At 54.0% G+C, this 24,483-nt stretch overlaps 1 protein-coding gene across 11 annotated transcripts in view; it reads right to left on the reverse strand.

Annotated features, from left to right (window-relative positions):
* Positions 1-18,655: 18,655 nt before the first annotated feature.
* Positions 18,656-24,483, reverse strand: part of HIVEP3 (HIVEP zinc finger 3) — a 474,019-nt gene continuing 468,191 nt past the window's right edge. For all 11 annotated transcript variants that reach the window (XM_073233752.1, XM_073233748.1, XM_073233749.1 and 8 more), the window contains one exon: positions 18,656-23,607. In XM_073233752.1, the coding sequence (XP_073089853.1) occupies positions 22,798-23,607 (810 nt within the window). In that variant the 3' untranslated portion in view covers positions 18,656-22,797. The remainder of the gene's footprint in view (positions 23,608-24,483) is intronic.

Genomic DNA, 24,483 nt, shown 5'->3' on the forward strand with positions numbered 1-24,483 from the left:
TCCCATGGAGCAATTGTCCAGTAGCCATGGGCTCTGTGTGGGCCGGCGGCTGCAGAGGAGTGAGGATTAAATGTCCTGGTGAAACTTTCCCACAGAGCAGGCATAGGCTCAAGCAGGTGCCTGGTGTTGTTTGCAGGAGCAACGGGCTTTTGACATTTCTGATGTCAGCCCTACTATTCATAATATGTGGCTATGGGCAAGTCCTGTCCCTTCCCTGGCTTCACTGGAAAGTTTTTCTGCCTTCCCGTTGACTGCAAGGGCTGCTCTCAGCTGATGGCTTATGGCCTTCAGAATCGACCTAGTCTGAGTTTGGTGCTCCCACACATAAACCCTGCACATCTGTGGCTGCATTGCTCTTGCTCCCAGCTTGGGACCCTCTGCTCTCTCATCTCTAGAAAACCAGTCTCTTCCCTCTTGGCACTTGGCTCTGCCAGGTTTCAGGAAGTTCTGCTTGCAGCCCTGATGGAAGGGACACAGTGTCTTGGTTGCAGGCACATACCGTGCAGGTGGCTTAGTGGAGCGAGCAGCTTCGGGAAGATGGGGCTGGCCGGGGAGAGATGTCTGGAGCCTGTAGGGAATGGGGGTTGGGAAGGGCTTGGCCCTGGAGGCAGCCTGGGTTAGGGACTCAGGGACTGAGGTTCAGACATATCCATCATTACTTGTCCCCAAGTTATATCCCCAGAAGGGCAGGCTAGGGCTGCCCCCGCTTGGGCCTGAGGCAACTCAGCCTCAGGGCCTCTTTCTGGTGGGTAGTCTGGGCCTTCTGCCATCAGCCACAGCTCACCTGAGCCAGCAGGGCCTACCACCACCCACACCATTGTCCCCATGCTGTGTCTCCACAAGGGCAGCCTCAACCCTGCGGGCCTAGTTCCCCTGACCTCCCCTGCTTCTCTTGGAGGACACCCCCTTGCTAGTTTTCCTCCTCCCTCCACCTCAGCCCATTTGGAAATATTTGTATCTTCCACATAAGCTGTACTTTTTAAGAAATAATTCATGTGCCTGTTTGTGATTAACTAAGGGTAATCAGAACAGGGTCAGCAAAGCCTATGAAACTGCTGGAATGTCAGCAGAAAGCAGATATTGTTCAGCCAAGGCACCCTTGTCAAAAGACCATGTGATGGACTTTTTGAAATAAGAAAGCCAACCCAGGGACTTAGCATCCAGGATGGAAATCTCTGGACTCGAAGTTTTTAATTTATCTCCCAAGTGCTAAGGACCCAATTCCCTACTTAGCCTTTTAGGGGTATGAGGTAAGCATGCATTTATTGAATATTGAATATATTCTAAGTACTGTGCTAAGTGATTTACATACATTTTCTCCATTAACTGTCACAACATAACTAAGAGGCAGGTTCTGTAATTATTCCCTATTTTATAAAAGAAGAAACTGAGGCTCATGACTTGCCCAATGTCAGACAGCTAGAAAGTGACAGAGCCAAGATTAGAAAGCGGATTTGTGTGACTCCAAAGCCCTAACCCTGAACCCTGTGGGACCCCAATGTGCCTTCCTGACTCCCCAGCCAATGGGGAACTCTTGTGCAAGCAACTTTTCTCGAGGGGTCACCCCCCTCCTCTTACCAGGCAGAGAGCCCTCTGCAGGAGAGCGGGAGCTGAGGAGCAGAGGTAGCCTCCCATCTGGGTCCGTGGTGGGGGTGGGCGAGTCCCACTCTGATAGCAAAAACACAGCATGGAGCCCATGGCTACAAGGCCAGTCCCTAAGGCCTGGCCACAACCATTAGTAGGCATGGAAGTCCTTTCATATTACAGCAGGCTGGGGATTCTCACTTCACAGAGGAGGAAGTGACTTACTGTGGGTCACACAGTGAATAAGAGGCAAAGTTAGAACTTTTCCCCTTATACTCACCTGCTATGGAACCAACAGCTAATATCATGTACATCCAAGGATCCTTCCATCTACTCACCTAATCATCCATCCATTCATCTGTCCATCCACCTGTTCAACCTCCTATGTTCACATTCATCCATCCGTCTGTCCATCTATCTACCCATCCATCCATTCACCCATGCCCATCCTCCCATCCTTCCATTCATTATGTAACCTTTTATCCATCCTTCCATCCATACATCTACACAGCCAGTCTCTCTTGCATCCATCTCTTTCATGACAGATGTGGTTACAGAGATTAGAAGGGTCAAAGCTTGAAGAGCTTTGAATGGCATGTTGCACTTGTTCTGGAAACATTTGGTTATTTACTGAGGAGAGGTATGTCACCCCACTGAAATGAGCTCAGTGAGACATGATCTTCTCTGGAATGTCCACCCCAGGGTCTAGCACAGGCCTGGGTATGTGATCTGTGCCCAACGCTGGTATAATATGAAATGCACAAGATGGCTCTGCCTTACCAGAAAGACTGTTTTTGCCTAGACACCCTTCTGAAGAGGGAAGTCTAGGCCCCTCTTCCTGCCTGCTGCAGTCTTCAAAATGCTCCAGTGATGTAGACTTGGGATGATCTTTAAGAATGAACATGAGACAGGCAGCCAGAGAGGGAAGGGCCCTTGGCCTGACACCTAGATGAGGACACTGAGGTCCAGGGAGGAGGAACAGCCGGCCAGAGGTCTCCCGGCCAGCCCTGGATCCTAGAAACCCAGGAGAATGCCTGGACTCCTTCCTTTTGGAGGCCTAGACCCCTGTACTTGGAGGGGCTGGAACCCCAATTTTCTCCTCCATCCGCCTGCCACCACCAGCCAAGACATGCAGCTGGTGGTTCTTCAGTGTCACACCCACTCTGTTGCCTAGAACCCATGTTTTCTAAGGCGCACCCAGGGCCCCACCAGGAGGCCGCCTTTCCCCTCTGGGCAGGGGTGAGCCACCAGGAGGCTGGGCCATGTACAAGTACAGTACTTGGTTCTAGAATTAAATGTCAGCTAAAAATAAATGCTTGGTGCCTATATTATCCAAGTAACTTGGTGCCCAGCAGGCAGGCGAAACCCGGGGTTCCCAGTGTGATTTCAGACCCACATTCCTGAGCAGAGGTGTGCCTGGGATACCTCCTTGCCTGAAGGCCTTGGCCTTCCCACCCAGTGCCTGGGAATCCTGAGCCATGAATGACCCAGGAAGGCCACAGCTGAGCTCTGGCAGGCAGGAGGTGGTCAGGAGCCGAAGCTGCTGCCTGGGGCTGGCTCTGGGTGTGGGGGTGAGTCAGGGGCCAGCTCACCCCTAGAACTTCATAGGCTTGGGGGCCTGGCTGCCAGCTGCAAAGCCCTGTGACTCAGGCTCAAATCTCCCTCCCCCAGCCCTCTATGGACGAGTGCTCAGCACTGTGCCAGGACAGAGGCAGTACAGGGCAGGGGTCAGCCAGTTTGGGGTCTGGTTCTGTTGCTCACTGGTCATGTGACCAAGGGCACACTGTGCTTTAACTTTCTTGAGAGTCAGAAGCCACATCTGTCAAGGTATGTAAGAAGAGAAGCCCCACATCACAGCCATTGGGAGGCTTCATGGCAGAGCCAATGGAAGGTCTGGCCCATTGCCTGGCATTGGAAGGCTCTGGCAGCCGGCCCCTATCCTTCCTTCCTCACTCCAGGCTGTAGAGTGCATGCAGACCTCTAGGTATACATATGCTCCTAGAAAGCAGTGGTGCGTGTGTGTATGTTTGTGTGGGATCAAGAGAAACTGTGCCATCTGCATGGCACAGGCCAGTTCCCCCACGAGTAGCCTCTCTACTGCTCTGGGTCACACAGTCCTTCCAAGCACACTCAGTATCAAAGCTGCCTTCCTATGAAAACCAGGCTTCAGCTGGACGGCTGTATCCAGGACCTGGCCTGGTGACAGGGTGAAGAGTCTCACTAAACCCAAATGCCCACCCTGGCATCCAGCCTGATCAGGGTCTGACCTGAGCTAGCTTTCCCTCCTCATCTCACCAGTGCTGATGTGGGTGCACAAGGCTTTATCCCACCAGACCACAGGGCTTGCCATTCCCTGGATACACCACACTTTCCTGCTTCCAAACCTCTGTGCAAGCTGGGGTCTCCCAGACTCCTTCTATTCTTACTTGATTTATTTTGCCCATCCTTCAAGAACTATCATAAATACTTCCCCTGGGAAGTCTTCTCAACTCCATCTAAGACTTAAGATCTAACCGTCCTCTGAACATCACATGGTTCTCATTGATGGCCACCTCTGCTAGGCCTTCCCCTGTGTCTCTGAGAGCAGTCTAGTTAGTGGTTAAGGGCTCTGACTCCATTGTCAGGCTGAGCTGGTTTGCATCCGAGGCCCACCTCTCATTACATGTGCCCTTTCCTCCTTTGAGACCTCATCTCCTCATCTGTAAAATGGTAACATGGCTGTGGTAAGGATTACATGAGAAAGAGCTCCATCCGTGGTAGCCACGGTTACTGTAATTACAGAGCGTGGTCACATGCTTGCTCTCACTTCTTACAGAATAACCCTCCGAGGTATGTCGCTGCATCCACTTTCAGACAGGACTTCAGACTCTGAGAGGTTGGACAGCTTGACCTGTAGCTGTCAAACCCATGTCTGTCTCACCCCAGTGCCATCTTCTACTCCTCTTGCCCTTCTTCAACTATGTGACCTCCCAGCCTCCGTACCCTCATCCAGATAATATGCTCCACAAATAACTGTTGAACTGGAAATGGAGAAGTCAGGGAAGGTTCTTCCTGGGTCCACAGGCCCCAGCCCAGGCTTGCTGAGTCTCTGCAGCCAGGGAGCTGCCTCTTGAGCGCACTGTGATCAGATAGACAAAGGCTTCATGGGTTGATGGCTGCCCATCCTGTAGTGTGTTCCAAGGAAAACGCTGGTACCAGGTGGGACTCTGTCAGCAAATGTGTTTGGGAAGCTGGGTTTCCAGCAGGGCTTCCAAAAGCCTCCAGTGGGCAGATGAGCTTTGTGAGACTCCCAGAATGCTCCCTCTGAGACTGGGAGGGAGGGCAGCCTGAGTTCGGGGGAGGCTCCCAGTCTGGGAAGAGGGGGACGTGGAGTTGCAGGCTTGGGTGAAGCTTCTGGCTGGGTGGCTGCAGGCAAGCCCCTTCTCCTGTCCGAGTCATCCTTATCCTCCATGAGATGAGGGGCTCTGAGGGTGCCCTGGAGAATGTAAGCATGAGGTCAGCCATATCCCAGAAAGACCTTTCCAGGGAGCCTTCTGGACCCACTTGGGGGAAGTTTGGTACTCAGCCTGCTGAGTGTACACCAGAGCTCAGGGCCTGGGAAGCCCTTCCCTGATGCCACTCTGTTATCAAAGGAAGAGACAGACCATCTACCTTCCATCTCCCTGTCATTCATTCATTGATACCATCCTGGGTGTACTAAGCCCCTGGTACTTTTAACATTTATTATCACATTTAATCGCCGCAGCAAGAAGGCACTCTTATCATTATTCCCATTTTATAGATGAGGAGTGTGAGGCTGAGGGGCTGAAGTGGCTTGCACAAGGTCACACAATTATTACCCCCCCTTTTTCAGATGGGGAAACTGAGGTATATTGTCTGAAGTCACCCGTCTAGCAAGGAAGGAGCTAGGATTTGAACCTAGGTCAGTTTGAGCCCTTGGCCTAAGCTTTCAAACTCAGTTCTCGATTTTTCTGTCAGGGCCAGAGAGTCCCCGAAAGCAGGTCCTAGAGGATGACCTCAGGGTCTGAGTCTGAGGGCACCAGGAAAAGTAACCCCTTCCTTCTCCTGGGCCTTCAGCAGCAGGAACTCTGGGGACTTGGGAGAGAGGAGTAGGCTGTTTACACAGTGAGCAGTGTGACGGCTGGTGAGGTGAGCGGTGACTCAGGGTGGGAGGCCCTGATTGGGCGGGCAAGCAGTGGGGGCAGACCAGGCCAGGCTAGGCCACTGCTGGGGTCCCCTGAAGGAGGAGGTCTGGGTAAGGCAGAGCTGAGTCACAGCAGCGAGATCGGACAGGGAGCTGGGATGGCCCAATGACCTCACACTTTCATCGGAGCCTGGCAAGGAGCCTTGGGCCGAGGCAGGCCTGGTAGGCCCACCCTGACAGCATGAGCATACCCCCTTTTTGGCCACCCACAGCTAAGTGGTATCTGTGAGACCAGAGGGTCTCCCTGCAGGCTTCCTGAGGCCTGGTGCTGCTGGAATCCTGAAACTCTGAAAGACTACGAAAGCAGGTGGTATAGGGCACAGAGCAGGGGTTAGAGGGAACAGAATCTCCTTCTACTTCTTTTGCTGTATTATCTGAGCTAAGCAATTCCAGCTCTCTGAGGTTTGACTTCCTTCTCTGACCTATGGATTCATGTGAGAATCTCATAAACTGATGATTCTTGTCCAAGGCCTGGCGCTTAGCTGGTGTCCTGGGGGATAGGTAGGATGGGAGGCAGCTATCACTAGCCAGGAGCCCATATGAGAATGGAGGGTGTAGCAGATGAGCCCTGACTACAGGCTGCAGAGTCACACACCAGTGTCCTGGCTATTGGCTGTGTGGCCTTGGGTACAGGCCTTCTGATCTCTGGGCCTCAGTTTCCCTGTGTCAAATAAAAACAATAACCCCAGACTTTCAGGAGGATGGCATTATGGAGGTGCTGACAGCTCCTGTTACCACTTTGGGCCAGATATTGGGGCAGAAGAGGTCATGGCCCATTCCTCTGGGGCCCAGAAGCAGTGGGAAAGCCTCTCGCCATGCATGCCTGGAAGACACACCTAGCAGCCTTGTGAGGCCACTGCCTCACAAGGCTAGTGCAGAGAGGGTGAGGTTTGCCAAGGCCACACAGCAGCCATCCATCCAAGGGGAGGGGCCTTTATCTCCCAAGATAAGAGACCCTGCATGAGCCTGGAATTCCTCATGGCCTCAGATTTGGGTGAATCCTGGGGGTGGGGAGGGAAGGGTCAGAGCTGGGCTGGCTCAGAATGACCATAGAGCAACTGCTGCCTCCTCAGCCTGAGTCAGCCAGGGGCCGCGGCTGCTTCTGAGTTCATTGCCTGCCTGCCCGCCTGCTGCCCAGCCTTGGAACCCAGGCCTCAGGCACAAGGGAGGTCCGTAATAATGACCTGGTGATAATGACAGCTGTGTGGGGAGCTGTGCCCACGTGCCATGCAGTTTCTCTACTTTCATTCATTTGCTCTTCAAAACAGGCCTGGGAAGCTGGCAGCACAGGTCCTGAGAGTGAGGTTCAGAGAGGCTGCATAAGCTGCCCAAGGTCACACAGCTAGGAGCACAAGAGGAGAGTCTTCCGGCCATAAGGCTATGCCTGCTGCCATCATGTAGAAAACATGCTAAGCCTGTTCTGTGTCAGACCTGGGATGGGTCTTTGGGTCTCAGGCACACTGGGATTTGGGGGAAGGGCCCAAAGGCATTGGTATTTGCCTGGGACAGGGACCTGGGAGCATGGAGGGCCTTTGATGAAGGCTCTTGGCCTAAGGACCAGTGTGTACTCTGTGCTTGGCTCTGTATTGACAGAAAGGATAGACAAGGAGCTATAGGACCCCAGAGGAGAGAGTTCAGCCTCTGCACAGAGGGCCAGGAGGGCTTTCCAGCAGGAGACATTTGAGTGAGGCTGTGGAGGTGGAGAAAGCATTCCACGCAGAGGGGACAGCATGGGTAAAGGCTGTTCTAGGAGCTGGAGAGAACAGTGTGAGGGATACAGTGAGGAGATACAAGCCCAGGGGCTGAACCTCAGGCCTTGCGCCCCCAGCCAGGCGCTGACCTTTCCTGAGGTCAAAGTGGAGTCAGCTCACATAGAGGAGGCTCAGGCCAGGTGGGATCCAAACCAGTCCTACCCAAGGAGGTATGTCCTTCAGGGCCTGCCCTGGACTCTCGGACAGTCCCAGGTGGGGACACACCACAGCCTATCTCAGCACCTGAGGACAAGGCCCCCTGTTGGCCACCTCATTCCTGTAAACTCAGGGCCGGCCTCCGACCCCAACACCCCGCAGCTCCAAAGAGCACCACCTTCTCCGACACCAGGTTGCAAAGGGGAAAGAGGCCAGACCGGGAGAGGGTCACAGTAGGGACCCTCCTGCTGCCTCATTTTTCCTTAAGGAGGCCCATTTCAGATAGCTGGCCTGGCTGGCGACCCCCAGGTTAGCTCGGCTCCTCTATGCACTTTGGTGTTCCACCTGTCACCCCTGGAGCCTCACTTGTAATTTTTCCAAACTCCCCTGGAGGGCGCCCTTCTGCAGGCACCCACTTCATAAGCAAAGGAATGGAGGCTTGGTGATGTGTAGGGATCTGGTCTGAACCACGAAAGGGGAGGCGGCAGGGAGAATACCCACTGAGCCCCAGATCAGCTGCGCTGGACACTTCAGCGTGTAGGGGATACATGCAGATCTTAGAATCTGGCAACCTGTGTTCAAATATCAATGTCTGCGCTGTTTCCCCATCTGTAAAATGGTGATAATAATAGTACCTTCTTCACAGAGTTGGTATAAGAATTAGGTGAGTGGTTGCAATTGCTTGTAACCGTGCTCTGCACATCCACATTTACCAGATGGGGAAATTGAGGCTCAGAGACAAGCCAGTGCCCTCGGGCCGGAATTCACCCTCAGCCAGACGCCTGCGCCCTGCGCACCTCCAGCCGCCACGCGCTGACCCCTCTGCCTGGCCCTTCCCGGTATTCGTAGGGACCGGAGAGGCCCCCACTGTATTTCCCTCTCATGCCTGTTCTGGGAAATCCTCAGACTGGGGGCGCAGCGCAGAGCGACCGCGGTGAGCTTGGGGCAGGCAAGCGAGCGGCGGACCTGCTGGAGGCGGTGTTCGGCCCGCCCTCGCCTCCCGACCAATTTTGGGCAAAGCTCAGCGGCGGCAGCGGCGCGCTACGTGACGGCCGTGAGTCAGCGCGCAGGAATGCGCAGGACGCTTTGTTCCCCGCTCTGCGAACGAACGTGCTGGGACTCGGGCGCGGCGGGGCCTGACATCACCGCGCAGGCAGCGCGGCCACGTGCACTCCCGCCGCAGGTCCAGGGCCCAGGTCTCAGCTCCCACCCTGGGGACTCCTGGAATCGTGGGGGAGCCCTCCCCTCCTCTCCTGCCCCCAAGCCTCAGGACCTCTCGCTGCACATGGACCTGGCCGCCGGAGCCCCCTGCCTGGGTCACGGGGAGACAACTGGGGGACGGGCTGCTCAGGAGGAGGAAAGCGGCCGACAGGGAAGGAAGGACCAGTGGGTAGAACAGAAAGGTCACAGAGCCATAGTAAGACACAAGGGCTGCCGTGGGGACACTATTTGGGACCCATGGCCCCTTCCCAGCAGGGCTGCTGTGGGAGAAGGAAGCAGGGCATGAGTTCTCCAAGTCCTGTCCCTGGCCTGCTGTGTGTATCCCCCAAGTCACTCCCCCTCTGTGCGCCTGGGTCTGCCTTGACAAGTGGGGTGGCAAGGGCTGTTTTGCTCTTCCCCAGGGTCCTGTGGCAGGGGCTGGGTACTGAGGGTTTCAAGCTTGGGAGTGTCTTGGAAAGGAGTGCCTGGACCTTGAGATGTCTTGGGAAGCTAGATGGCCACGGTGAGGCCTTTGTGCACCAGCCCACACTGGATCTTTCAAAATGTGATGTCATCTAATGGTCAGAACGGCCCTGAGTGGTGGGCGTTGCTGCTTGTGGAAACTGAGGCTCGGAGAGGCGGAGTCATCTGCCCCAAGGCCATACTCCAGTACTGGCAGAATAGCGGGGAGCTCCAGGCAGTGAGACTGGGCGCCCCCCCCCCCATCATCCTGAAGGGGATGGACCCCCATGGGCTGGAAGGCCAGGCTGGGCACCCCAGGCTGCTGTGTGCTGCTGATGCGGCAGCTCCAGAAGGTACAGCATGAAGTCCTGAGGCTCCACCCCCGGCTGTCCTCAGAAGGAGCAGCTGTGGCTGTAGTCAGAATCTCTCCTACCCTGGGTGGCCTTGGGCATGTCACTTGCCTCCTGGGACTTCCCTTGATTCTCATTTTCCCATGTTAGCTTCCCCAGGAACAAAATGGCTAAGTCTGTGGGTAGAACCTGCAGGGGAAAGGCAGGGTGCCCAGTGGGGTACAAGGAGGGTCCTCTGGATGGGATTTTGTCATGCACTCTCTCCTTCTCCCTTCCCTCATCAACAGGGTCCTCCTTCTGTTCTACCCGGCAAAAAGACGGAGCTGGAGTGTGGTGGTGCCAGCTGGCCTGGGGACCTTTCACAGGAGGCCACCGACATCAGCCCTGGCCTCAGGGACTCTGCAGCTGGCTAGGTCCTCATCAGCCCCTACTCTTGCTGTCTATTCTGGAACTCTGAGGCTTCTGTCCCTCTGAGGCCATATGTCCTACATGGGGGAGATGGAAGTTGACCTCTCCCTACCCCACAGCTGGCCTTGGAGAGGCCTTCTTCCTACCTTAGTGCCTGCCCTCTCTTGATGCCCTGACATAGCCACCTCCCAGCCTCAACTGGTCTCCAGAGGTGGTCATAGCAGATGAGGCAGAAGATGGCTTGCAGCCTGGCCCTACCCTCTGTGGTGGTCTTACCCTTAAGTAGCATAGCTGTGACCTGGGGAAGGTCGATCCTGCAGGGGCCCTGGAAGCCTTTCTGCCCCCTGGGGCCAGATATCCCTGCATTGGGATGGTGCCTTTCATGCTGCCTGCAGTGCTTGGGGCTCAGCTGCTAACCTCTCCACCAGGGTGGGAAGTGTGCCCAGTGGCAGAGGCCACGCAGACAGTGGTAGCTACTGGGATGGGGTCAGCTAGCTTTAGGACCTGGTTAAGTCACTCCACCGCTGCACCTCTGCTGCACCTTGTAAATGGGAGGAGGGTGCCTTTTGCGAGCACTCAGGGAGTTGGTGGATGCAAGCGCCTAGCACACAGTGGCTGCTAGGTCAACACGAGCCCTACCCAACTAGTTCGAATGACTTCCACATTGTCTCCATCATCTCCTTTGACTTGAGTCAATGGCAACACTCTATGGATCTCTATGGTCCTAGATTCTCCTGGTTCCTCTGTGAGGAAGACCACCGGCCTGGCCTGGCCTCTTGGAGCTCAGCCCGGGCCCCTGCAGCCCAGAGAGAGATAGGGCCTGGCCCCACATTAGAACTTGCTTGCTGCCTTGGGTGGACGACGATGTTCTGTGAGACCCTTTGGCCTCTGAGTCCCAAGGATACAGGGTGATGGGAGAGATTGGAGTGAGCAAGTGTCTGCAATGGCCCCCGGCACAATTCCTGGCACCTGAGGGCCCCGCCTTGGCCTGGCACGCCTGCCTGGATTCCTGCCTATGTGGTTTCCCCTGGGCCTCTCCCGCACGTCCGCTGGCAGAGCATCCCCAGCTGTCTGCATTCCTCTGATGTGAAGACGGCCACCTCAGGGCCGGGCCTGGCTAGGACACCCCTGAATGGGAGCGTGCGTGCTGGTGAGGATGTGCAGGGACACACCTGTGGGTACCCACCTCTCTGTGCCATGCGTGGGTGTACATATGTGTGCATGGCTGTGCCCTGTGTGTCCACATGTGTGTGGATGTGTTCATGCAGCTGTGCATGGGCTCATGGACACCCACCGGCCACGCATGAGTACATGAGTCATGCAGGGGGCTTCTGCAGAGGAGGGAACTTACGAATCCCTAGGGGCCCTTCAGGCCTGTGGGCAGGTACCCGCCCCCACACAGTGTGCAGGTGGGCAGTTTTCCCATGCCCAGCCCCTTGCCTGTTTGAGAGTCCTGTACCTGAGAGTGGCCTCTTTCAGACCCAGCTCACAGCCCCTAGAGGAAGCTGGAAGAAGCAAGGGGGTCAGGATGAGATCAAGTGTGGAGAGCCCATTTGCCTGGCTGAGTTGGATGTTTCCCATATATCCCTCTATTTAACCCTCCCACCAATCCCAGGAGGGATAAAAGTATGATTTGAGGCTTGGAGAAGGCCAGCCACTTGTCCAAGATTATGAAACCTCAAAGTGGTGGAGCCAGCATTCAAATCCATGCCTGCTGATTCTATAAAGCTGTCAAGAAGGGCAGTGGGGAGGGGAGCTGCTGCAGGGGCCACAGCCCAGCAGAGACCCTTGTACCGCACACCCCAGGGCCAGGCCATCCCTTCAGAGGGTGGAGCCTCAGAGCCGCCCACCCAGGCCCCTGGTATCCCAGCCCCTATCTGCTCTGGCTGGATAATCATAATGAATATGTGTGGAGCAGTAGCTCCATGCCAGGCTCTCCCATAAGTGCTTTGCATGTCATAACTCATCTGATCTTCTGTAATGCTCTTGGAGGTTGGTGCAATTATTAGGCTATTATTATATAGTATATGTATATATGTTATGCTATATATAACATATTATAGCTTAACATATCATCATAATAACTATTGTTATTCTCGTTTTAGAGATAAGGAAACTGAGGCACAAATATATTAAGTAACTTGCCCAAAGTCTCACAGTTGCCAACCAGGATTTGAACCCCTGCAGTCTGGTTCCAAGTCCCAGTGCCCAAGCCATACACATGCTGCTCTGGTCAGCATCTCCTCAGGCATGAGACCCCAGCCTCACCTCTTTTCTGCTGGGTGGTCTCCAACTCCATCTTACACACAGGCCCAAGGAAACTGAGGGCTGGCTATACCAGGCCCCCATCTCACAGGTAGGGAAACTGAGTCTGGATTTAGGTAGTGCCTGGTCTTGAAAAGATGACTTCTAACTCTGGATTTAGCCTTAGGTTTGCCCATTGCTGAATCGCTGTATGAATTGAGACGAGCACCCTGCTCTCCCTGGGCCTCAGTTTCTGCCCTGCCCCCAGAGAGCAGGTAGGAAGGGCTGTCCCAAAGTTTACAGGTAGGACGTCCTGGGAGGAGGTGGAGCAGGCCTGGCAGCAGGCACAGAGAGGGTAGACAGGTGAAGGTGAGACTGGGCCAAGGCTGAAGTCAAGGCTGAGAGCCGGTTTTCCCAGGCCATGTCTGAGTAATCCTGTGTCTATATTTATCTCCTCCTTTCTTGGGTGAGCAAACAGAGCCCAGTGCCAGCACAGGCTGCCACCCCCCGTGCCAGCACGTTTCCCTTACCAGACAGGTGGCCCTAGAAAGTACAGCAGTCTTGGCCCCAAGCTCAGCTCGGCACATGTAGGACACAAGGATACTCAAACCCAGCTGCTTCCATGATGAATCTAATTGCCAGTGGTGGCCAGGGAAGCTTCACCTGGGGCTGCTGCACACATGGGCAGCCAAGGCCATGGCCTGGGCAATGGTGGTGCACCAGAGGCCCAGGAGAGCCCTAGCCCACTCCAGAACAAAGCATCCTCTTATGCAATGCCTGTCATTCCTCCACCCACACTTCTGCCTAAATGGCAGCCCCGTCCCTCCAGGATCTAAACTTGCCCAAGGAAGAAGTCTGCATGGTGCAGTGTTCCAGAGTCAGATACTCTGGGGATGAATATGGCACCCAGACCTTGGGCAAATAACCTCTCTGTGACTCAGTTTCCTTGCTTGCCAATACTTCATTCTTCCCAGGGATCTTGTGAACATTCACTTAGGATTATGAGCTGACAGATGGGATGGTTTTTGCTGGCAGGGATTGCCTGTTCCTGCCTGCTTCCACCATCCCAGGCCCGGACCCATAGCAGTGACAATGGGCTTACACAAGGCCCATGAGGGGACATGTGTACATGGCTCTCACAGCATGCACATGCTAATGGACAACCTAATTCTGAGAAGTGCATTGTGTTCAAGACCCAGGTTGGGTCAGATGAGTTGGGGCTTGGACCCTGAAAAGACCCCCAAAAGGACCAGATACTAACTGAGACCCTTCCCAGAGGTGGAGGGGGCAGGACAGGTGGGCTGCTCAGGCCAAAGGGATGATGGCCACAGAAAGGCATCTTATCAAGTGATGGCTCAACCTGGAACAGGCCTGGGCTCCATTGCCCCTAACCTCAACTGGGATCTCCAGTGCCGCCCTGATTCTACCTTCTGCCCTGGTGGTGCCATCTTCCTGACCTCAGGGAGCCCTGGGCCTGGTGCACGTGCACCGCAGCCTGCCTGCTCCCAGGCTGGATTAGACAGAGCCGAGGACGTGCCGGGTTGGCAGGCTAACAGGCGGGGCGGGTGCCGGCACTGGGGCTGCCCTATGCCGGCTCGGGACAGGGCTGCAGCAAGGCCTTGTATGGCTCTGGCAGGGCAGCTCAGCTGACGGCACCCATTGGCTGGGCTGGCACTCCCAGCCCGGGCTGCCCGGGCCCCAAACCACGGTAACCAGAGCTGCCAGGAGCTGGTGGATTAGCATGGCTGCCTGCCCACTGGCCTGCCCGCCACCAGGGCTGCTCTTTTCCTTTCCTAAAAAGGCAGAGCCCGGCAGGAAATCCAGGCAGGTGAACGTGGGCCTAGGGTAGAGGAGGGGTTGAAGAGGTAGCGCAGGTGACTCTGCTGAGGGTTCGGGAATCCTAGCCCTGGCCTTGGGCCAAGCTTTTCCCTGCTCTGGACATCAGTGTTCTCATCTATAAAAGGGGGCGTTTGGCAGCTGGGACTCCCTAAAGTGGTTGAGGTTTTGATGAGGCTGGGGTCCCTCAACCCTGACTGCTTCAAGGACTGCTTCCATAGGAAGCCAACCACTTCCCGAATGTGAGGGCCTGGCTTTAAGTCCTAGCCCTGCCACTTAGCACCATGACCTTGGGAGGCAGCACCACCTGTCTGAGCCCTACTCTTCCTCCTCTAAGAAGGGGATGCGGTGGTGAGTGCTCTGCCCCCAGGGTCTCCTGAGCCTGTGATGAGTCTGTTCCATCCCCAGCAGCCCTCTGTCCTCCCCCAACTCTTCCTTCTTCCTGTGTGTCTCTGCTCATTCCCGTCTCAGGCTAGCCTGCCTTCTGAGGCCATCTGAGTGCAGTGGCCTGGCCCCCCTGCCCCAAGTCTCTAGGACAGAGCATGGCCTCTGGGTCCTGAGTCCAGAGGGGCCAGACCTCGGGAGAAGGTGTGGCCTTGGACCTGCAGGTTCTGCTGTCCAGCTTAACCCAGGTTGGGAGCTGGGCTAAGCTTGGCTAAGGCCTCAGTGGCCACAGACAGCAGCCCAAGTTCTCCGGAGGCTCTGGGTCAGGTGTAACTGGAGTTGGTAGCCCTGCCACTTCCAGGGTGTGATCTTGGGCCCTATCTGTCATCTGTAAAATGGGGGTGAGCACCCCATCCTGCCTCACTCCAAAAGAGAAAGTCCTTCATGACCTCTAGAGAGCAGCTGTGGGAGGCCTGGTGGCAGTGACATGTGAATGACTGGCAGAGTGTGGGCTCTTCAGCAGGTGGGAGTGGGCAGGTGACTGGTCCTGCAAAGAACTCATGCACTTTTCATGAACATTCATGTACTTTTCATGTGTGGGAATCCAAGCCCTGGCATCTGCTTGTAGGTCCTTGTGCCTGTGGCCTCAGGCATGGGAACTGCATGTGGCTACCAAATGACACCAGTGAGAAGTCAGGCAGCTGCCGGGGAGATGCTCCAGCCTGGGCCTTGCCTTGTCCCACTGGTCCCTGGGCAGAAGGAGGTGAGGAGTCGGAGACCCAGGGCTCTACAGGGGCCAGAGCACAGGGCAGAGAGGAGAAGGGAGGAGCTCAGGGTTCTCTGAGGAGCTGCACTGCAGTCAGCCTAGGATCAGTCTTCACCCTGCCTCTAACTAGCTATGCACTTTTGGCTGGTGGGGGCCCTTTGAAACTTCTGTTTTCTCCTCTAAAATTGGGGACAGTAACTGATCTTCCTCAGTTTTTGTAAGGACCACAAATTGGTTTATAAAATGCTGGATACAGGTCCTGATGCATACTATGCTCTCCCCTGGGGTCTGTTTTAGACTCCACTTTCCCACTAGCCTAGACTGAGACCTGGGCTGTCCCCAAGGACTTGCTCCCAGGCAGCTGCTCTGTTGGTGGTACCTGATCCTTCCACACTCCATGATTCTGATGTCAGGTGCCATCTTCACTCTCTGGGCCCTCTTCCAGACCATTCGTTTTCTCACTGTCTGTAAAATTCCAGCACCTTGGAGGCTGACACCATCAGGTACTGCTGCTCTGACATCTGCTCATCTCCTGGGCACTTCTGATTCTGAGACATCCTAGCCTTGTGGGATTGTCATTCATGTTGGTTACAAATATTCCTAGCTTACAGATATTCCCAGTCTCTTCCATTAGGCCTGGCCACATGACTTGGCTTTGGCTAGTGAAATGTGGATGGAGGGATGTTTGTTATTTCCAACTAGAATCATTGTTGTCAGTGCAAAGTACCACAAGTCTCTCTTTTTATCTGCCTCTGTGGTCACAGGAGCATGGAGATGGAGCATCTATCAGTCTGGGTCTCAAGTGACAAGGATAAGTAACAATTTACCTGTCAATCCACATCAAACAAATGGCCAGAGAAAAAATAAACATTTGTTGTATTCAGCCCCTGAGTTTCTGGGTTGCTTGTTTCTGCAGCACGACAGCACCTTTCCTGACTGATACATTCTGGCTCCCAGGCCAGATCTCCAGCCAACCCTGCAGGCATTGGAGGCAACCTCATTTACCACTTGCATGATCCACTCAGCACCCTGGACACCCCTTCCCCACCTCCTCATCTCCAGTGACTTTCTCTTTCACTCCGTCTCAGCACCCATGCTGTGGGCAACACCATCTTCATCCAGAAACATCTCCCCTCTGGAATAATGAGTTAAGACAACTCACAACCATTTTTTCCCCTTCTCTTTACATCTAAATTCCTTGTCATTTGACCACTGGCTTTTCTCTGTATCAGCTTCACCTGTTGGCTTCCCAGTCAGTAAATTCAGCGGTCCACAACCTCACCTCTTCATCTACTGATACTGTCACAACCAGTAGCCCACTGTCCTTCTGTCCCATGGCCTGGCAAAAACCCCTCCCTGGGTGAATCTACCTAGCCACCTTCTCTGTGCCCATGGCCTGGCTGCTGAGTGTACTGGAGAAACCGTGTGGCTGAGCAGAAGCGATGTCCAGACCTCAGTGCCACTGAGGCATTCTGTCTCCCTGTTGGTTTTCTCTCCTCAAGGGTCATCTGCACCTTCTCATCTCCAGTCTTTTTACCCTGCAGATGACCCCACTCCATTCCACAGAGGAATTCCCCTGCAGGAATGCCCACAACTTCCTATCTCCAAGAAGGCATACTGACCTCCCTGGAACCTCCTCCCTTGGGTCACAGTGGGAGAGGTGTCTGTGTCTCCTCTTAATTCAACTGGCTTGATTCTCATACCTGCTTCTCACAAGTTCCCCCAATATACTGAAGTCTTTCTTCCCAGAGCCCCAAGCTCCCCTCCAGCTACTACCTCGGCCCTCCCTTGCCCTCTACCCCCTGGCCCCTGGGAGGGTGTCCCAACTTCCCCACCTTATACTCACTCCCCCGTCACCACCATCTGCCTCCACCATTTATCCAACTCCTAGCAGCGTCTAGTGATAGGTCTACTCTGCATCAGGCCAGTGATGACCTGCTTATTGCTGAAACAAACAGACCAAGTTCTAGTGCTGAACTTCCAGGCAGTGTTTGCCTCTGAGGACCCCTCTTGCCTTCCATTGACCTCTTTAGCTGCTTCTTCTCATGGCCTCCCCTTCTTCCGCCTGCCCCTGAGGACTTTTCCAGAAAAGGTCTCTAGGATGACACACTCGCTCTGGACTGGAGCATTTGTTCTCTCCTGTCACAGCAATTATGGTCACTGCAATTGAGTCATTAATGATGTCATTCTTTGCTTATGGATGGCCTCTCCTGTTAGAATTTAAACTCTTCGAAGGTGGGAACTGTTCTGCTCACTGTTGTATCCAACCACTGGCCCCTCCCTGGCACTCAACAAATCATTGTTGAATAAAAGAGGTGGGAACCTCTTTTTTTCCTTGAACCCCAGTATCATGTGCAAGGCCTGCTCTGAGAATATTTGTTGAAGGCTTACTTTGTTCAAGCGCCCATTAGCCACTCTTTCTGTACCATCTCATTTAATGCTCATAACAACCCTCCACTTTATAGATTAAGAAACAGGGCCAGAGAGGTTATGTAGCTTCCCATCCCAGTGTGGCCACTGTACATATCTACAGTATGATTTTTTGGAATGTATTGCCATTTAAGAACATAGAAACTCTCTGCAGCCTAAGGTCACACAGGCAGTATGTAGCTGTGTCATGATCTATCCCAGGTCTTACTCTGCAGTGAGTTGAATTGTGGCTCTCCAAAATTAAATTCATATTCTAGTCCCCAAACCTTTGAATGTGACCTTCATTTGGAAGGAAGTTCTTTGCAGATGTAATTAAGTTAAAAATCTGGAGCTTGTTTCAGATGAGGACAGGCCCCCAATTCAATGAGAGTCCTTAGACAAGACGAGAAGGGAAGAAGAGACACACAGAGCAGGCAGTCACATGAAGGCAGAAGCAGAGATCAGAGTAGAGCAGCTACAAACCAAAGAGCACCATGGATCATTTGCAGCCACTAGAAGCTAGGAGAGAGACCTGGTATAGATTCTCCTTCAGAGCCTCCGAAAGAAACTGACCAACCTACTGACTGACGGACTTCGGCCTCCAGAACTGTGAGAGAATACATTTTTTTGTCATTTTAAGCCTCCTACTTGGTGGTATTTGTTATGGCAGCCCCAGGAATTAAATGCAGACCCTAAACCACATGGTGGCATATCTGGTGCCTCCCCACCAGGCCTGGAAACAAAGAGCCACAGGAGTCCTAGGCTGTGTGACTCGCTGGGTCACTTGCCTTCTCTGGGCCTGACTGCTCTATAATAAAAAAAGCACCTGGGACACTAAACATCCCTCCAATGCTGACATTCTGCAACCCTCAAGAAAAAGCATGAGTCAAGCAAGCAGGGCTATGTTGGGATTTTCAAATTTATTCCAACGTGCTGTTTTTTTTAAAAAATATCCTCAGGCTGAACACTCAGCCAGAACTGTAATAAAGGCAATTATTAGACTTGTAAAAACTTCTCATTCACAGTACAGATGTAATTTACAACAAAGGTCACACACATCAATACTGAGCATTTTTCTCTTTTGTACATCAGACTCTGTGCTTTAGACCTGCATGGATTTTTTGTTGCATTTTTTTTTCTTTTGCACTGATATATACCATACTGACATTGCAAGATGCAAGTGTAGAAACTGGAGTTTAAATAAAATTACAGGCAAAACTACCCCATCCCAGTGTGGTCACTGTACATATCTACAGTACGATTTTTGGAATGTATTGCCATTTAAGAACATAGAAACTCTCTACAGACAAGTTCACATACAGAATACATACACCTTTTAGAAAAAGAAGGCAAATATTTATCTTACAGAGAGCATGTATCTTACGTTTGCCTACACATTCTTCTCTTTTTTTCTGTTTCTTTTCTCTTCTTTTTTAACACTAGGTTTAGTAAAGTGATCCTAAGTGCCGAAGCAGTTTTCTGATGGAAAGCAGACTGGATTCACAACATGGAAGCAGAATTGGTGGAACAGGCCTTTGGGGACTTTCTCCCCATGGTCAGGGCTGCATATCTGTCTTCAGGGATGGTTGACCAGGCAGGACTTTTGCTTTAGGAAGAATTTGTCTGGAGAAAGGACCAGAGAGCAGCTGGGTGCAGATAAATTGCTGGTCCCTATTCAGAAGGACTGGGTAAGAGTAGGGGCTAGAGGAATCTGTAAGCTCATTTTTTCGGGCTTTTCCCCAACAAGAGGTGGAGGGACTTCTGGGTGTTGGAGGTGATGGGGATGGGAGAGTGGGCAGTGCACTGCCGTCAGCCTCCTGGAGCGTCTCAGTGGTTAGGGCCAGAGTGTAAGCCTTGGATGGGGCTGGGGGTTGGCCTGGGGAAAGGCGCTTCAGAGAGGAATGGGTTTAGTGCCCAGAATAACTCTGAGCTTGCTGAGGGTGAAGGGCATCCTGGAAGGTGGGCCTGGGGACCAAGTGGCTTGGAATCTCCACCAGAAGGCAAGGGTTGGCTCTCAAACAAACCTTGGCTTCCCCACTCCCTAAAGCCAGTGCCCAAGGACCAGAGTGGGCCTGCATGGAGGAACGGACATCCTGCACATTTCACCAGAGCATGCTGCTACAGGTGTCTGAGCCACAGAATTACACTGGGTCCCTTCACAGGGACAATAGTGTCACAGGCAAACTGGAAATGTGGAGTGGCTGGGAGCAGGGCAAGGGGCCCAGGGGAAGGCATGGAGTGAGTCTTTTTCCAAATTGTGAAGCTGTAAGGGTGGGTGGGAGGGGGCTCTATACCTGGGGGAGGGGCAGAGTCTGGCAGGGGGTATTAGAGCTGCACCCGGTGATGTGCAGCCCAGGCTGGTGGCATCAAGTCCACTTCTCTGGGCACATGTGGGGCAGCAGCCCTTCTGCTAGGCTCCCTTTGCCCATTGTGTTCCTGTCATTGGGAAATAGGTCTCCAGTGACTCCTGGCCTCCATCCCTTCTGCTTGTGCCTGGGGGCCCAAGTGGCTGCAAGGACTCTTTCTGCTGGCTACGCTGTCTCTGAAATTAGCCTTCTAGAAAGGAAACCTTGGTGGGTGGGCTGTCCAAATACAGGGGCAACAGTGCTCAAGAGAGCTGAGGGACAGGGCTGGGTGGAGGGGTGTGGCCACTCCCAAGGTCAGGAGCTATTCCAGCAGAGCCCCCTGTCTGCTGCTTTGTAAGTCTGGAGCTGGAAAATCTTGCCCAGGAAGATTTCACACCTGGGATGAAGCAATGCCCTTTATCCAGCTCCTAGGCCTCAGTGCTTGAAGTCTCCAGTCCTTGGGCAGTGCCACAAAAAGGCGCTGAAAGATGAGGGTAAGGAAAGCTCTGGCCTCCAGCCTGGGCTGGGATTGGGTCCTGGGCTCCGTCCTACCTCCTGCCAGGCTAGTGTCAATATGGTCAAGGTGGGGCTTGCTGGTTTTCTCCAAGGGTGGGCAACAGCACCAGACTCTGGGCTAGGCAGCTGGGAGCTGCTGGCCAACCCCACCCTGGCACTCTGGACGCCGGCAGACTCCCAGGAAGGCCCTTCTGTATTGTCCCCTTTTTGTCTTAGCTCTAAGAGGCTGAATGGAAATGAACAACGTGGCCTGGCTCTGCAGAGGCTGGACCTGTGGCTGCTTTATCCACCTAGTAGAGGCTAAGCAGGCCAAGGCTGTGGTCTGGGAGAAGAGGGAGCTGTAGCTACATATGCAGAGCTCACAAAGGTGCCCCAACCCTCCCCACCTTGTGATGTCCTTTCTGAACAACTTCACAGCTCAGGTCCCCACTGCGGGCATAGGATCCGTAAGGCCCGGCTGAGGACTGGGACTGGATAGGAATTCCCTGCTCTGTAAGGTGGCATCAGCACCTGGCCTGGATGGGCCATGACCATGCTTCCTGTGCTTTCTGCCCTCGTAGAAACCAAAGAAAATAATTTCTAGAAGGTTGGTGAAAATCCCAGTTCTCCCAGGGCAGGGTAAACATACTAGAGTTCAAGCTCCATATTTCAACTTGGGATTTTAGTTTCTAGTCATATTATTTTTTCTACAAAGCAGATTTTTGCCCCAGGAAATACAAAGCAGCTTCTTGAAAGAGGAGATGAGAAGATGGGGATGAGGAAGGAGGCACTGGATAATACTGACTGCTTTGGAGAAGAATTCACATGACTTAGGACAACTGACAATTCTTTGAGGTCAGGAGAATGTGAGGAGACTGGGGAAGTACCAAAAATGATCCTGTCTTTATACATTTATACATATATATAATATGTAATTTTATTTTCTTAAAGATATTTAAGCCAACAAAGAGGCCTGGACAGCTTCCCCAAGTCATGGTTTTGGGTGTTCCTGGGGGTAGTGGAGGTCTGACTGTGTGCGGGTGGGGACCGGGGGAACCAGTCCTGCTGCAAAGAGATCCAGAAACAGCTTCTTGCAAACTTCCAGTGCTGAGAATGGACAAGCCCAGTCATGGACGGAAAAGGACCCTTTGGACCCCGGGGACCAAACGTGCAATGAACCCTAAGCCCCAGCCTCAGGAATGGCAGAGGCAGTGTACCTCAGGTCTTGACCCCTAAGGGTTGGGCCCTCTCCCTGCAGCCCTGTAGGCAGTTTCTAGAATAAGGAAGACAGCCTGTCGCTCGGGCCCTGAGAACAAGGCCTAGGCCAGGTGTTCAGGAACCAGGAGACAGTGATGGTTGAAGCTCCTTTCCCAGCCCAAGGACTAGGGGTGAAGGCCCAGGGGAGACATGGGGTGAGGTAGAGGGCAGGGGTAGGGGGAATATGCCCACTGGGCAGAAGCCAGGACAGGCCCACAACTCACCCCACCCAGGTATCTGCGAGTTCTGCGGGAACCAACCAGCTCCTACCTTCCATCCGCTCCTATTATTTTGTGTTGAAATCCTAGGAAAAAACAACATTTCCTTTTTCTTGCAAAAAAGAAAATTGGAGTTTTCAGACCTACCTGTGGAGGCTAAGTGGGGACTCCCTGCCTGTGTCTGTGTCTGTCTTGGGCTGCTGGCCCTTCTGCTGGCCGCAAGGGGTGGCAGGTAGCTGGGGTGGGATAAAGCAGCAATAAATAGGAACCATAAACATCTGTACATAGGAGTGCTTGCTTTTACATTTAATTATATATATTTTTAAATTTCTTTTTTTTTTTTATTCCCTCAGTGCATCCCCTTTTCCTCAGCAAATGGCTGCTGCTTGCCAGCCTTGGGGGTGGTGCCAACCACAGTGCAGAGGGTGAGGCACCACCTATATATCCTTTCTCAAAAAGCACAAAATATTCACAGCCTCAGACTCCTTGTGGGGATTTTTTTTTGTGTGTGTGTTTTGTTTGTTTCTTTTCAAGCAACAAAAGGTATAGAAAAAGGCACAGGTAACTGCATACATGGGAAGACAGAACACGTGGACTGAGCAGAAGCTGCTTGGACAGACCAACAGACGGGAGGGGGAGCCCGTGAGAGCAAGATGATTGGAGGAAGTCGGCTGGAAACGTCTGTTGTTGAACACTGGAAGCCAGATGCTGAAGCGGCTGGAGAAAGGCTAAGTGCTTGGGGGGCCCCTGCCCTCTGACTGGTGTGGAGGTACCCTGGGCCCCCCGCTTCCTGAGGGCTCGGAGGAGCCCTGGCTGGTCCTGGGTTCCCCAGAGAGGTTCCTCCTCCGGGCTGGGAAGTGAGTGGAGGCCTCCACCAGGCAGCCCATGGAGCTGCTGCGGTCCAGTGGTGGGGAGGCAGAGGCTGGAGGACTGGCCGGCATGTGCGATGACTCCAATCGGGGGCTCCAGGGCTCTGCCCAGTGGTGCTGGGATGGCCGGGGTGAGGGCGAGGGTGAGGCACGGGGGCCGTGCGCTGGCACGGGCTCTGCAGGCGCTTCACCCACGCAGGGCTCCCAGTCGGGAGGCCTGCCCAGGCCCCCACCAGTCCTCTGCCTCTCCTTGGGGGAGTCCCTGCTCTCCAGCTCCGAGGAGAGCGTGAACTTGGAGACCTTAGCCACGGGGGACACAGAGGCTGACGAGCCCTCAGTGGGACTCCAACGGCCTCGCTCCTGGGCCTCCCGTGCTCCTGTCAGGTCGCTGCCACCCCCCGAGAAGCCACTGATCCAGGCTGTGGTGGGCCCTGGCAGCAGGGTGGGGTGGGCCCCCGGGCGGGTCTGCACCATCTGGATCCCACCAATGGGAATCAGGGGGCACGGGGCACGGGGCAAGTGCTGGGAGTGCAGAGGGAGGTGGCTGAAGATGTTCTCCTCTGTCCGGGCCGGGATGTGGCCATGGAAGTCATGAGGGGTGGAGAAGGGGCGCGAGGAGAAAGGCTGAGCAGGGCCAGGCGAGCAGGAGGGGCTTCGGGACTCGGCCTTCTGTTGGGGTCAGAAAACAAGACAGGGTAAGGTGAGAGCTACATCCTGGGCATATGGAGACCCCAAGGCCTACTGGTGAGGAGGGGGGCCCACCTGAGATCACCTAGCAAATCCCAGCTTAGCTGCGGCCAGAACCAAGCTCTGAGTCCCTGGCCATGGGGCCACCTGTGCTGGTGAGCTCTCCACCCTGGGCCGTGTCCAGCCCTCCGCCGCCCAGGAGCACACTCAGGCTCCCTGGTCTCCATGCCTCAGGCCAGCATGCCTGCTGCAGAGGAGGGGCTGCTCTGGCCAGATGGGCCCCGTCAGCCCCCTGCACCTGGCCCTGCCTTGGTTCTGTGCCTTGCCTATTCCTAGAATGATATTGACCCCACTTGGACATGAGTTCCCACTCAAGGCTCTTGACCTTCTTGACCACCACCAGCAATTTATACAGGACCCCAAAATTAAGAACTAAGGGGATGCCTAGACACACTCTTTTAGGATCCTGAATCTCTGAATGATCGTGTTGATGGTGCTGGTAGCAAATGATGGTATTGGGTCATGACATGGTGGAAGGAATGGTGTTGGGTGGGAAAGGTAAGTTGACAGTGATGGCACTGTCGGTGGCAGGGATGGTGGCAACAGCGATGGTGCGATGGTGCCAGTGCTGATGATGTGACAACATGGAATAGGCTGACGGGCTGGAGATAATGTGTGTTGTATGATGACAGGGATGGCAGTGATGGTGACAGGGATGGTGTTGGCCGTGGTGTCTGCGAGGGTACTGGTGACAGTGATGTTGGAGATGTGGTGATTTGGGTTAAGCTTTGCCATCTGCTCAGAGAATACATGGGACTAGGGTGGGCTGAGAGGGGAATGGTACCAAGGCCAGCTCCA

This window comes from Manis javanica, chromosome 4 (genome assembly GCF_040802235.1).
Source record: "Manis javanica isolate MJ-LG chromosome 4, MJ_LKY, whole genome shotgun sequence".
NCBI lineage: Eukaryota > Metazoa > Chordata > Mammalia > Pholidota > Manidae > Manis > Manis javanica.